The sequence below is a fragment of the Rhinoderma darwinii genome, chromosome 2 (assembly GCF_050947455.1).
Source record: "Rhinoderma darwinii isolate aRhiDar2 chromosome 2, aRhiDar2.hap1, whole genome shotgun sequence".
NCBI lineage: Eukaryota > Metazoa > Chordata > Amphibia > Anura > Rhinodermatidae > Rhinoderma > Rhinoderma darwinii.
In genome coordinates this window covers 424,887,313-424,902,334 of record NC_134688.1, presented here as the reverse complement: position 1 = coordinate 424,902,334, position 15,022 = coordinate 424,887,313, and the positions used below count along the sequence as shown (strand labels likewise).

The 15,022-nt window shown below is 40.8% G+C and overlaps 1 protein-coding gene across 1 annotated transcript in view; it reads right to left on the bottom strand.

Annotated features, from left to right (window-relative positions):
- The window catches only part of TP53I13 (tumor protein p53 inducible protein 13), a 28,586-nt gene that overhangs the window by 4,434 nt on the left and 9,130 nt on the right, over positions 1-15,022 (bottom strand). The window contains exons 5-8 of the mRNA XM_075854309.1: positions 13,449-13,527; positions 8,354-8,482; positions 3,599-3,787; positions 1,387-2,278 (exon numbers count right to left, since the gene is read on the bottom strand). Coding sequence (XP_075710424.1) covers positions 1,387-2,278; positions 3,599-3,787; positions 8,354-8,482; positions 13,449-13,527 — 1,289 coding nt within the window. The remainder of the gene's footprint in view (positions 1-1,386; positions 2,279-3,598; positions 3,788-8,353; positions 8,483-13,448; positions 13,528-15,022) is intronic.

Here is a 15,022-nt window from a genome sequence, read left to right as displayed (position 1 = left end):
CGGATTACGAATGAAAACTCTGGTGGTGTGCATGGGGCCTGAATGGTAGGAGGGATTATTTTTTGCAGGGCGGGCTGTCGTTTTTATTGGTACCCTTTTGCGGTACATGCAACTTTTTGATCACTTTTTAGTCCATTTTTTTTGTGAGCTAAGGGGACCAAAAAAAACAAAAACCAGCGATTCTGGCATTTTTCATTTTTAGATTTTTTAAAATAGTTATATTGTAATATTTCTGGCTTTTACCGAAGCGTCGATACACGTAATGTAAATTTGTAACAATACTTTAGGGGAAAAAGTTTTTTTTAACCCAGTATTTTTTTTTTGTACATTATAAAAAAAAATTAAAGTATTTTTTAAGTCCCCCTAGCAGAATTAAACTTGCGATCGTTGGATCGCTCGCACTATATATTGCAATACTAATGGAAGAACAAAGATAGAAGACCTAGGGGTCTTGATTAGGCCCCCAGGGTGCCATGACAACCATTGGCACCCCGTGAGCTCGCCTGGGTGGGGGAGATGGGCTGTCGGAGCGGCCGCCCCCTCATTCTAAACACTTAGATGCCGCGGTCGCTATTGACCGCGACATCTAAGTGTTTAAATGGGCGGTCAAAGTAATCGTCGATTCGGCACGTTGCAATGAGGCGTCAGCTGTAATATACAACCGGAGCGGTATCACTTAGCATGGAGCGGACTCAGCCCATGAGCCAGCCCCATACAACACCTTAACACCTGTGACGTACAGTTCCGAGAATGCGTTAAGGGGTTAAAGACGCACTTTATTCTCTTTGTAATACACGAGTTCTGTAGTAGTGCAGTTAGTTTTTTTACAGAGCGCTTTATTCGTGAATTATCAGCTCCTCCGTTGTGCCACGTGACTGACTCTCCGAATAAAACAGGCTCTTATGTGTCAGTCTCCAGGCATTTCGATGACACTCAGATTGACTCTCCTGCTTTAACAGCCAGGATTGAAGTTTCCGCTTAGATGCTGCGGTCATTAGTGACTGTGGCATCTAAGTGTTTTTATAGGGGAGCTGGTTCAAAATAAAGTTATTACATTATTTATATCACGCTGTAAACTATGTAAATGAGTTGCTTTTTTTATACCACAAAGTAGTTCCATTAAAAAAAAATAAACTCCCGCAAAAAACCAACCCTCACACGGCTGTGTCTATGGTAAAGTAAAAAAGTTATGGCTTTTAAAATGCGAAAAATAAATTATAAAAAAAAATAAAAATAAATCACTTGGTCATTAAGGCTCAAAATAGGCTAAAAAAGGGTTAAAATTTGTTGCCTATTTTCCCATAAAAACAGACCCGTATAGTATGCTGTGCATTTTCACAGTTCTTTTGTAACGTATACAGAAAAATCACAGGACGTAATACTTACACGCCACAGACTCCTCCTCTGAATTGCTTCCGGATACCCAGTAGAGGCTTTGACTTTTTCGGAATTTCTTATAGATTTGTGTGTACAAGACTGAAAATGTGAGCAATGCAAAGAGGAAGATAAGAGATGCCGCTGCCCACTTGGCCTCTTCAGTGCGTGGGGTGGAAACAAACACTTCAGAGTTCTTCCGCTGACCGGCACCCAACCTCCTCTGGGCTTTTACTGGTAACTGCAATGTGGTATCTTGCGGACAACTGCACTTTTGTTTCGGTCCTTTGCTGTCCATCAAAGGTTCTTCAGAGGGCAATACCAGCTGGTCAGTAGACTTACTTCGTGTTTGCGGAGTGGGTGTAGGAAGGAGAACAGTACTTACAGATCCCTTACTTTGCTTGGATTCAGGAGAGTCCAGATGTTGTGTTCCTGCAGAATTTGCCAACTCCTCTTCTTCATTATGGTGGCTTACCTCCTGGGAGCCATTTTCGCCAACAGATTGTCTCAAATTCAGTCCAGATGAGCCTGGTGTGATATTTCCAGGAGTGGGTCCACCATTGTTTGCTGGCAGCTTTGGGATTTCTTCTTGGTGATTCCCATCTAATTCTCTGCTGTGGATGTCCGCTTTGGAACCTTCAGGGTCAGTTTCCTGAGGCAAATATACAGGAGGGACTGGCGTTACAGGATCTGGTAGAGAACTGATGTTGGTAGTCACAGATACACTTGAAATTGAAGTCTGATTGTTGGCGAGTGTCCCAGTTTGTGTTCCAGCTGGTGTTATCCGGGAATTACCGTGAGATACATTATAAACAGATGTAACCGGTAAAACTAATCTTCTCAGTCTCTTCTTCGGAGGACGCCTCTTTAACCGGGAACCTTTGTTGGCAAAATAATTTAGTACCTGAAAGTATTTAAAAAAAAATTTATATAGAAGGGCAGTATTTGGATGAAACATAGAAGTGGTAGCCTTATAGCTTTCCTGCTGTCAAAATGTTGCACATATTCTTCATCTGCTTCACTCAACGATTATATATCTCCTGAATTCTCAAACGTATGAATCTTATAAAGTCAATAGAAGGTCTCTGTATGGCCACCTTGTGGTATTAAAGAAGTTTTCCAGTCATAAGAAATTGAGGGTCTATCCTCAGGATAGGCCAGTAATAGCCGATCCGACCCGTGGCACTCCCACTGATCAGCTGTTTTGAAGGGGCCGAAACGTTTCAACCTGCTCGTACTGTGAATCGCCGACACACTGATAACGGCGGTTCACAGTATTACAGCCTTCTCCCATGCGCAGACATGGCGCAATTTCTGGTAAAAAAAAATAAATAAATAAAAAATATATTTCTTAAAAGTTGTTATGATGCAATTTATTTTGTGGGTGCATTGCAGCGCATGTAATCCCAAACATATTACTGGAAAAGCAGGACATAAAAACAATTATAGCGAATCTGTCAGCTTAATATGCTGAACCTATGTAACAGCTAGAGGTCTGTACTTTTGGCATTAACTTCATGGGGGTTTTGCATTCCCCTGGATTATACATACAGTAGGATTATAGGTTGGACTTGGACGTGTCTTTTTTCAAATCTGTTTGGCTACTGGGAGTACTGAAAGAATACACTGGACTCCGTTAGAAGTTCAGCGTATTCATGAGGGAGGAGTCTCCCAACCCTTGAGGCCGGTGCACAGCAGCCTGTCAGTCACCGCATAGATGGTGGAAGAGGGGAGGCGGGGAGAGCGCTCCCATCATTAATACGCCAGACTCATAGCTGTGCGTCCGGTCTATTCTTTCAGCGCTCCTATTAGCCAAACGACACAATATTTTTTTATGGAAGTAAGAAAGAGAAAACTGATTTAATGACTGCCTGGCAACACCATAAAAAAAGGGTTGAGACTTCCCTGGCAACCAGACTGTCAAACCTGACAAAGCTTCTTTGGTACTGTACTGGCAAAATTTTTCATCTCAGCCTGCGTTACTAATCAGATTTTTCTAGAAATAAATTTATCGTGGCATCCTGTTTGAAAACAAAAGTGACAGATACGTTTGATAAATAAGTCGGTTTTTTTTGTTCATCAAACACGATGCGATAAACGGAGGAAGGCATAGTTTCTATTTTCGATTTTTGCCCCCCGGTTTTATTAGGTTGAGTTAATTCTATGAACACTCACAATATATGGAGACTGATATGTAAACCAGGTAGACATGTTAGCTTCTTACCCGGAAGTACATATTGAAGTCGTCAGATGCCGTCACAGATGGTCGGGTGAGTAAATGCTGGTACGCGCCTTCTTCCCCGGTTTTATACTTTTGTTCAACAGACACGTTGTTCCTTAACCAACCAATGACTTCAGTCCTATTTATGTGAGACATTTCCAGAGTCGAGCACCAAGCAGCCAGTGCAAGAGGCTGAAAAAAGGGAATAGAAAATGTAACAATGATGACCACAGAAAAACCAAACGAGCTTAATAATAGGTTGGCAAAAAAAAAACTGTTTTAGGACCAGAACAATTTTCCTCAATTATTTATATGTGATTGATAACAGCTGGATCCCGCGTGGACCCACTGTCACCGAAGCAGTCAGTCCCACTGACCTGACGGATTCAGATTTCAGTCCAGAATACAGCTTGTATGTATCCAGGATATATAGAAGCTGGATCTCAAAAAGTAAAAAACAAAATTATAGAAATCACAAAAAAACTTGCACAAACTAAAACAAAGTCTTTAAAAACATATCCTTTAACATTTACTTATTTTTTGAAACTTTTTTTTTTAAAGGAGAGTTGAAGTTCTCTTCAATGGACCCGGGGCTGTCTGCCCATATTAGGGTATGTTCACAGGGAGTGTTTTCGGGGCACTTCTTGGGACGTTTTTGGAGCAGTTTTTCATTGACTGCATTGAAAAACCGCTCCAATAAACGGCCATAAAATACGCAGCGAAAAACGCGAGTTGTTACAAAAACATCTGAAAATCAGGAGCTGTTTTCGCTTGAGAACAGCTCCGTATTTTCAGAAGTTTTTGAGTTTGCGTGTGAACATACCCTTAAACTGACTTTCACGCTGAAAATTCAGCTATCTCCGTCTCGAGTCGGACTGCAGCTCACATGTATCAGATTATACATGACTATGGAAGTCTATGGAGATGGGAGGGGGAAGGAGTGAGCGGGAAGTGCAGGAGAGAGGAGCAGAACGACAGGCATAGAAACTTTCTATCACAACCAAAACACTTTATTCACATCAGTACTTCTCTATATATGTCCTGCATTATCCTGGGGCTGTTTCTGAGTGAGAGAGAAGGTTATGGAGAAGATTCTCCTCTTCTTACTGTGTGTAGTGTATGGGTGCAAGTCTCCATCCCCCAGCTCAGAGAGAAATGCAAACCCCAGATATAGCATGCAAAGGGGAAAACTGCTAAAAATTGCAAAATCAAAGTTATATAATTGGCAGAAATAGTGCTGCTCCTCATGTACACACACAAGGTAGCTTATCCTGAAAAGTTAAATGAAACAACATGAACCCTTTAACACTGCTCAGAGATTTCGGTTACTGGAAATCTGACACAAACCGCGGTCGATATTTTGGCATCTAAGCACTTAGAAAGAGGGGGAGCCCCCTGTAACGCCATAATCCCCCCCCCCCAGTTCTGCCATCTTGGTATACCTATTTAGGCCCTGCCAGAGATTAACAGGATAACATTAAAAAGCCAATAAGACAATAAAGTTTTCAAATAGATTATAGACCCTTTTTTTCCAAATTTTTGGAATGTAAACAAATAATACCTAACTGCTTTTGCCGCAACTGTAAAAATATAATGTTGTTTATCCCATACTGTAAAGGCAGTCAAAATAAATAATTATATATATATCTATATATATATATATATATATATATATATATAACTATACACACATGGGGGGGGGGGGGGGAGAGGGGTTGAGGCTTTTTTGTTCACCTTTCCTCCTAAAAAAATGCAATAAAATGTTAAAGAGACTCTGTCACCACATTATAAGTGCCCTATCTCCTACATAAGGAGATCGGCGCTATAATGTAGGTGGCAGTAATGCTTTTTATTTAAAAAAACGATCGATTTTCACAACGTTAGGAGCGATTTTAGTTTATGCTAATGAGCTTAATGCCCAAGTGGGCGTACTTTTACTTTCGACCAAGTGGGCGTTGTACAGAGGAGTGTATGACGCTGACCAATCAGCATCATGCACTCCTCTCCATTCATTTACACTGCACTAGCGATATAGATATATATAGTTATATCACTATGTGCAGCCTCATACACAAGCCCTAACATTACTACAGTGTCATGATAATGAATACACATGACCATCCAGCCTGGACGTCATGTGTACTCAGAATCCTGACACTTCTGAATCTGAGTACACATGACGTCCAGGCTGGATGGTCATGTGTATTCATTATCAGGACACTGTAGTAATGTTAGGGCTTGTGTATTCCATCTCTGTATGTGTCGTTAATCGACACATACAGAAATGAAAAAAAAATGGCAGCCCCCATAGAGAAGTAAAGCAAAGAAAAAAGTAAAAGTACAACACAAAAACACAAATAAATAAAATTAATTTTAATGACATACTAAAAGCATTATTATATAAAAAAAAAAAAATTTCGTGACACCTTCCCTTTAAACAAGAAAGCTAGATGAAGCATTTTTTCAGTGTGAGAATCAAATTTTTCTAACTTTATTATTCCAGTTTTGACACTGGGCACTACTGCAGGTACAACAAGCTGATATTTTCTGTAGCTCACCTGACAGCTTTGCTGTATAGTTTGGGACAGTGTTTGCAGAGGTTGGGGGATTTAAATCAGTATTCCCACCTGGGACATTTATGGCATATCCGCAGGATCGGTTATAAATGTCAGATGTGGGTCCCATCTGTCTCTAGAACAGTGCCCCCTGACCCCACTCTTAACTTTTCTTGCCGTTAGTGGGCTATGGCCCCTGAGTTACGAGGTCACCAAGAGTACGGAAACTATTGAGTTTCCTGAGTTACGCCCTTTCCGTAACTCCTATAGAAGTGAATGGGAGTTACAGAAACTCAGTGGCTGGAGCCCAGTGACAGAAGATAGGACGAGGTCAGGGGGCCCTGTTCTAGAGATAGCTGTTGGCCCCAGATGTGGGTATCACATCTATCATACATTTATAGCATATCCTTTGGATATGCCATAAATGTCCGAGATGGGAGTAACCCATTAACGATCGCTCTATTGTACTGCTGGAGGTCTAGATAAGGTAGGATAGTAAAACGGTCTCCAAAATGGCTTGACCCAGTGAAGTTTATGTAAATAAAAAAGCAACAATGATAAAAAAAAAATATTTTTCTGCTATATACTTACATTTAATGAAACTAAAATAAAATACATGACATTCCCTTTACATAAGGTAATTATCTTAGAACATAAGACGAACTACGAACATCCATAATTATCTAGCGCAAAATAAGTTTTATTTATTTCTGTTGCTTTTATAGCGCCAACATATTCTGCAGTGCTTTACAGACCTTGTCATCACTCACTGTCCCCACTGAGACACACAATCTAAATTCCCTATCTATGTTTTTGGAGTGTGAGGAAACCAGATTACCTGGTGGCCACAGTGCTAACTACTGAGCCACCGTGTTGTCAACCAATGAATGTTAAAAACGTTGTTCATCCTCCATGACCCTCAAAATCACAAGTCTTGAAAACTAGAAATACAGGATTAAGATGGCCACAATGTAATCGTGATATAAAATGAGCAATGCAATATTGTAGGGATCATTCGCCAATTATCCCATAAATAAAATTATTATTTTTTATAATATGAATAATAATTTGAACATGTTTGCCCACTGAGAATCGACAACCAGAAGGTTTCACGTGTGAATGATCATTAATGACCCCCATTTATACATGAAAAATGACAGTGATCACCATAAAAAAATTAAAACGTAATGATCATTACCAACTGACCTAGTGCCTTGGATGTAAGGTTGTATCCACAGTACAGTTTTGTGGTTTTTTTTTGCTACGAATCCGAAAACCGCATTGAAAAAAACACATGAGTTTTAACTGCGATTTTCAAAACCACAGCAAATCACAGTAAAAAAAAAAACATGCGTTTTTTCAGTGCAGTTTTCGACTGCTCGGCAAAATCAGTGTGTGAATCCACCCTTTGGGTATGTGCACACGAGGGTATTACGTCCGTAATGGACGGAACGTATTTCGGCCGCAAGTACCGGACCGAACAGTGCAGGGAGCCGGGCTCCTAGCATCATAGTTATGTACGATGCTAGGAGTCCCTGCCTCGCTGAAGGACAACTGTCCTGTACTGTAATCATGTTTTCAGTACGGGACAGTTGTCCTGCAGCGAGGCAGGGACTCCTAGCGTCGTACATAAGTATGATGCTAGGAGCCCGGCTCCCTGCACTGTGTTCGGTCCGGTACTTGCGGCCGAAATACGTCCGTCAATTACGGACGTAATGCCCTCGTGTGCACATACCCTTAGGCTATGTTCACACGCTTAGCAAAAAACGTCTGAAAATACAGAGCTATTTTCAAGGGAAACAGCTCCTGATTTTCAAACGTTTTTTAAGCAACTCGCGTTTTTCGCTGCGTATTTTACGGACAATTCTGGAGCTGTTTTTCTATAGAGTCAATGAAAAACGGCTAAAAAAATGACTCAATAAGTGACGTGCACCTTTTTTGCGGGCGGTTTTTTACGCGGCCGTTTTTCAAAACGGCCACGTAAAAAAACGCCCTGTCGGAACAGAACACCGTATTTCCCATTGAAATCAATGGACAGATGTTTGGAGGCGTTCCGCTTCCGATTTTTCGGCTGTTTTTGGCCCACAAATCGTCCGAAAATAAGCCGTGTGCACATACCCTTACAGTTAATCTATTCAAATAAATTGGGTGCGGATCCTATATAGGGTCACAAATGAATTCCAGAATATGCTGAGACTCTTACCCTTTCTCTGGAGAGAGTATGGAGGGGAGTTATTATGTGTTTTGCTACGTAGTGTCTGGCCAATGAGGAGAACTCTTCCTTCAGTTTTGGACGTACACAAGGATGGTATAAAAAGGCCACGCCACCATGCTGGAATACACAGGTCATAAAACATTACATTCACAGATGGCACAATATATGTATAAATGCATAAATATCTGTATAAATTGTTCCGATTTATTTAATTTTTAAAATAAAAATTTCTGCATTTGAAGCTATAACTGACCGACAGATTTTATTACTTACTCCTGAACCCCTGTCTGCATTTGGACGTACTATTACATCTTAATTGCGGGTCTTTACCATAATAGGACGTAAAAATATGTCCAGTGGATACAGCGGCCAGATGAGTAATATATATCCCACTGCAACGGCCAGGATGGGAGATAACACACGTCATCTAAGAGGTTAGACAAAGTCTGGGGACATCTGTCACCCCATTAGCACCCTGCAATCACGTTGCGGGGTGCTGATGGGGTGATTGGCTGCTATGGCTATATGCCTATTAGGCTGTAATAGATCGTCCGTTTATTACAGAAAGGCACTAATGCTTTGGTATACGGAGTAAAATTAGAAAGAATGTGGACACAAGAAAAAAATAAATAATGAAATCCTACATTCCTCTACGTGTAAATAGACTCAGTCCTTAAAGGGTTGAGGACCACTGATACACCTTTGAACAGGGAGAGAGGGGCTGTTAGGCGGATCTCTATAAAAAAAGTATCATATTTATGGTACTCAGGAGATAGTCGATAGCCTTCTTTATTTTTATACAGCTCTCAATGAGCGCTCTTTCCACTACTGGTCCAGTGACCACATGACTGGTTGTGCGATCTCTAGAAAGCCAGTTCCGAGCAAGAGCAGCTGGGTCTATGATATGTTGGATTGCTATAACTGTAAAATAATGTCTACTTAAGGGGGCTGTCTAGGATTAGAAAAACATATCTGCTTATTTAAAAAGACAGCGCCACACCTGCCCACAGGTTGTGTGTGGTATTGCAGCTCAGCCCCATCTTCAATGAAGCGGAGCTGTAATTCCAGACACAAGCGTTACAATGTTTTTGGAAGCATACAGCTATATTTTTCTAATCCTATCATTCTGATAGGTTAGAGATCAGCTTTCACCAATATAATCTTTTTACATGTATCCATGACAGAAAACATAAGTAAGGGCCTGTTCACATCAGAGTTGGCTTTCCATTCAGGGGTTCCGTCAGAGGTTTCCGTCGTGTAACCCCTCAACGGAAAGTCAAACGGAAACCTTAGCTTCCGTTTGCATCACCATTCACTCCTAGGGAGAGTTGCAACAGTCCTGAATGGTCTTCATTCGTATACAATTTGTCTAACCGTGAATTGATGTATACCCAGGTCTTTAGCAATGCCTTTGAATTTTTCCAGCAATTTAAACTGCATCAAAAAACACTTCTAAGGGTATGTGCACACACACTAATTACGTCCGTAATTGACGGACGTATTTCGGCCGCAAGTACCGGACCGAACACAGTGCAGAGAGCCGGGCTCCTAGCATCATACTTATGTACGATGCTAGGAGTCCCTGCCTGGCTGCAGGACAACTGTCTCGTACTGAAAACATGATTACAGTACGGGACAGTAGTTCCACGGAGAGGCAGGGACTCCTAGCGTCGTACATAAGTATGATGCTAGGAGTCCAGCTCCCTGCACTGTGTTCGGTCCGGTACTTGCGGCCGAAATACGTCCGTCAATTACGGACGTAATTAGTGTGTGTGCACATACCCTAACAATGCCATCGATATTAAAATGTAACATGCGTCTTCAATGGCGTTTTTAATTTGGTGCTATTTTGTACATGTTGCGCTTGGAAAAAAATCGCCACTGGCCACAAAATTGATCATAATAAAACGCTACAAACCAAATCGTAGTTGCGTGTAAGGCATTTTATATTTTACTATAGGCTTTAATGTAACATCTGGTGGCACTTAAAAATGCCACGAAAAACATGGCAAAACGCAGTGTGTGAATCCTGCCTAACACGTCTTCTGATGTCTTCTAAAAGTTGTGATTCACACTAGACAATATTTCTTGAGAAGAATGGATATGCCAGTAACCAAGCTTTGCGTGCCTTTATTTAATGGGCAGAGCACCTGTGAAACCCACACTTCCAATGTTCTGGTACAACTGGTTGTTAGGGGTTATTAATTTAGTTACATTGTTTTCGTCAATAATTGGGATTTAGGTAACAATCAGACCAAACTTTATTAGTAAATCAATGCAGAATTCCAGGTAATTCCAAAAGGGTTCATTTACTTTTTCTGGCAACTATCATTTTGACTGGATTGCCCCTTTAAGAATTGTATAATTCCCTGTATTAAATCATTCAGGCGTCTCCTCAGAGACCATTAGTAATCTTATAATTACCAGATTATTTCCTTATCGCTGTACTCTATGACTGATTACAAAGTAAACAAGGACACACAAAAGGGGAGCAGTCTGCAGCGAACTCTTCAGAAGGAACAGTAGTTTGCAATGAAATTAACATAATAAAACGTTACATAACCAATAGAAAGAGACGAAAAAAAAATTATGCATACATAGAGGGAAATGTATGTAGCACTTTACACCAGTTTTCTGGCTGCACAAAAACGTTGTGCCTTTTGCATTTTTACGTCTCCTCCAACACTTTCGGAAAGTGGGCGGGGCATAGCTAAAGGGGGCTCGACCTCCCACGGCCTAACAAATTTACTGTTTTTTACGCCAGAAACTGCTGTAAATTACAGCGAAAATCTATGCCAGTCAGTCAGTTCCTTAATGATTGTTTTTTCAATTTTAACACGCAGTTTATATGTGGAACACCAGAAGAGAGATTTGGCCTTCTTCAAACAATGGTGCGCCCCTATCCACATTTTCTGTATAACTAAAAAGGATCTGTCACTAGTTTAGTAATGCCCTATCTCCTAGCGAATCTAATAAGCGCTGTCACACTGATAACGCTAGTGAAAATTGTGTCCCAAAAAGTTTATTATTTCAAAACTTGAGCTTTTTTTGTAGATATGCAAATGAGCCTATACTAGACAAATGGGTGTCAGCACCAGCGATTCTCCTGAGGTGGAGCCTCCTCACAGCCTCTGACACTGTCCTATCAGCATGAAGCTGCTTCACACAGTGTGAGAGACTGAGGCTGGAGGGAAGGGGGATCACTTCAAACAGCCATATCTCCGGCTGTGGCATATGAAAGAGGAGATTCTAATCTTTCATATGGCACCAGGATCGCATTTCTAGCTGTAAAACAACCGGAGATATCACCAGTTGAATACACAGTTGGGAATGGAAGCTGTATGCTATATGATCACACGGTGTTGCTGGGCAGGGAAGGGGGAGAAGCTGTATGCGGATTGGACAGCGTCATACAGAAAACATTACACCGCCCAGAGTGAAAAGAAAGAGTCACCTCCCATTTGGCAAGTATTGCCACATTAGAATATTTAGAAAACTGCTCATAAATGTGCAAATAATAAACTTTCTAAAAAAAAATAATTACACTGTAGTTATCAGCATCATAGCGCCTATTAGATTAGTTAGGAGATAGGGAATTAATAAACTAGTGACAGATCCCCTTTAAGGGGTAATTACAAAGCCTACTACGTAAACTTCTAGGGCAAGTTCAAACGTAGCGTAAACACGGCAACATTTCTGTCAGGAATTTCTGCGTGGTAATTCAGTAGCGTTTTTGCAACATGCTGGTCATGCTGCGGATTGAAAATCCATACTGCAAGTCAATTTCTGCACATCTTTTGTGCCGTTTCTTTTTGCAGCGTGTGGATGAGATTTATTGAAATCTCGTAGACTTTGCTGCTACTGTGATGCACTGCATAATGCCCGCGCAGAAGATTCTGCGGAAATGTTGCAGTGTTTACGCTACGTGAGAACTTACCCTTAGGCCTAGTTCACACAGTTTTCCCTCAGGAATTTTGAGGCAGATTTTGACCTGCTGGCAGAACACTGGCTGCATTTTTCGCCGCGTTTTTCGGCCGCGGCTATTGAGCGTCGCAGGCAAAAACCACTGCGAAATACGCTTTCTCTGCCCCTCATTTATGTCAATGGGAGGTCAGAGATGGAAATGCCTGAAGAAAGGACATGACCTTTTTTTTCCATGCGAGCGTTTTTTTTTCCCGCCGCTGCCTATTCAAATCAATGGGAGGTGATTTCCGACATTTTTTACATGGTTTCCCCGTCAAAAACAGCGCCAAAAAACTCTGTCAATTCCCCCTTGGAGTCTGCCAATCTAATCTGGATGTAAGGAGAATTCACCCTTGCAGTCAGTGCAGGGCTACGTTTTGCAATCTGCTTTCTGTACAGAATGGACAACAGCAAAAAAGTGGGCTTCACATATTCCTAGTATTTCTTAAAAGATCTCCATTTTTCTGATACAGCTCTAGAAATCTCCTGTAGAGAGGTAAATTGTAAAATTTTGTCTGTCTGCAACCTCTAGTAACAGCTTACTGTACACATTGAACTCATTTATAAAGCATTCTGCAGTATGCTCCCTCTAGTGGTGGTAACAGGCAGACAGAATTTTAGCATTTAACGCTATGTCTATACAGGGATTTGGAGCTCTATAAGAAATATGGAGCTCTTACCATTATAAATCAGCTTTGAAGGCCCCCTGCACACGACAGTAGCCGTTTGCACGGCCTGTGATTATGGGCACGGATGGCCGAGGATTGTCCCAAAGTATAGGAGCACAGTCCGCAAATTCAAAAAATAGGACACATCCTATTTTTTGCAGGTCATTTCTACGGCCCAAACACTTACCCGTTAAAATACGGGAAGGTGTCCATGGGCCATAGAAATTAATGGATCAGTATTTTTATCGGCAACTACGGATCCATAATTGGGGATAAAAATGACTGTGGTGTGCTTGAGGCAAAATTTTGGACTTAAAAAGGACATTTTGTTAAAAGGAGGATATTCCCTTTAATGGGGCATGTGTCCTGTGAATAAAATACTACATGCAAAATAAGGTCTACAGATCCAGTTATGGAGTAAATAACGTTTAGCAATTTTTATTATGACCAACCTGGAGATTGTGAACCCATTGCTGAGGTGGGCAGTAGACATATTCTCCATACTTGGCCCATGTAACTCTATGTGCTCCACTGCATGAAAAATGGATATTCAGCAAGTCAAAAGAAATTACCACAAAGAAATGTAAAATACAACAATATAATGACAATAATATAATGACTGGTGTAGTATTTGACAACGACCGATGTTTGAATAATGTAGGAAAATGAAACACCAGGAGGCAAATTAATTGTAAGCTAGAAGTTATACTAAACCTATGAATAAAATGATCAATGCTATTAGTAAAGAGCTGATCCAAAATGCGTCAGCAGGAGTGTATTTTGCGCAGTGTGATGGATCCTGCTGGAATTTGGAATGTTTCATTTATAAAAGCTCAACATTTTCGATGGAATAAGTGTGCTGATGATCTTTAGGTTCTATATATATTATTCTGCTTAATGTACATGGTATATTATGTGCGAATTTGCTACGTGGATTTTCCTGTGGCAAATCTGCAGTGTAATACAGTGCCCGCATAGTATGGCCTCCTGCACACGTCCTGTGAAACGATGCAGAATTTCCGTCCGGAATTTCCATGGGCCAATTATGCAACATATTACAGTAGCAGCAAAGTGGATAAGATGTGAACAAATCTCGTCCATATGCTGCGAAAAAAAAAAAAAGACAAAGCACTAGCCTGACCTACGATGTGAATTCTCAAACTGCAGCATGTAAATTTCTCATGCGCAAAGGTTGCCAATTTCAGACAGCAATTCCGCAGCGTGTGCAGACGGCCTAAATCGGATCACAAGTAATCTCTACACATTGGAGAAATTTTCCGCACAAAAATGACTTGTGCGGATTCTATAAACCGCAGAATGTCAATTTTTCTTGGGTTTTATTCTCAGAATTACATCTGACAAGTTTCTAACAAAAAAAATTAAAAAACACACCAAAATCCGGACTTGTTTCCGCATCAAAAGTAAAATCTGCACCTAAAAATGCAACATTAAAGAGGCTCTGTCACCACATTATAAGTGCCCTATCTTGTACATAATATGATCGGCACTGTAATGTAGATTACAGCAGTGTGTTTTATTTAGAAAAACTATCATTTTTGACGGAGTTATGACCTACTTTAGCTTTATGCTAATGAGTTTCTTAATGGACAACTGGGCGAGTTTTACTTTTTGACCAAGTGGGCGTTGTGGAGAGAAGTGTATGACGCTGACCAATAAGCGTCATACACTTCTCTCCATTCATTTACTCTGCACATAGTGATCTTACTAGATCACTATGTGCAGCCACATGCACACACATTATCGTTACTCAAGTGTCAAGTGAATATACATTACCTCCAGCCAGGACGTGAGGTCTATTCACAATCCTGACATTTCTGTAGCGTCTGTGTGATATTTAGAGCAAGGCAAGCGTAATCTCGTTTTAAATGACAGGTTACATCGTAATCTCGCGAGATTACGCTTGCCTTGCTGTAAATATCACACAGACGCTACAGAAGTGTGAATAGACCTCACGTCCTGGCTGGAGATCATGTATATTCACGGTCAGGACACTGCAGTATCGTTA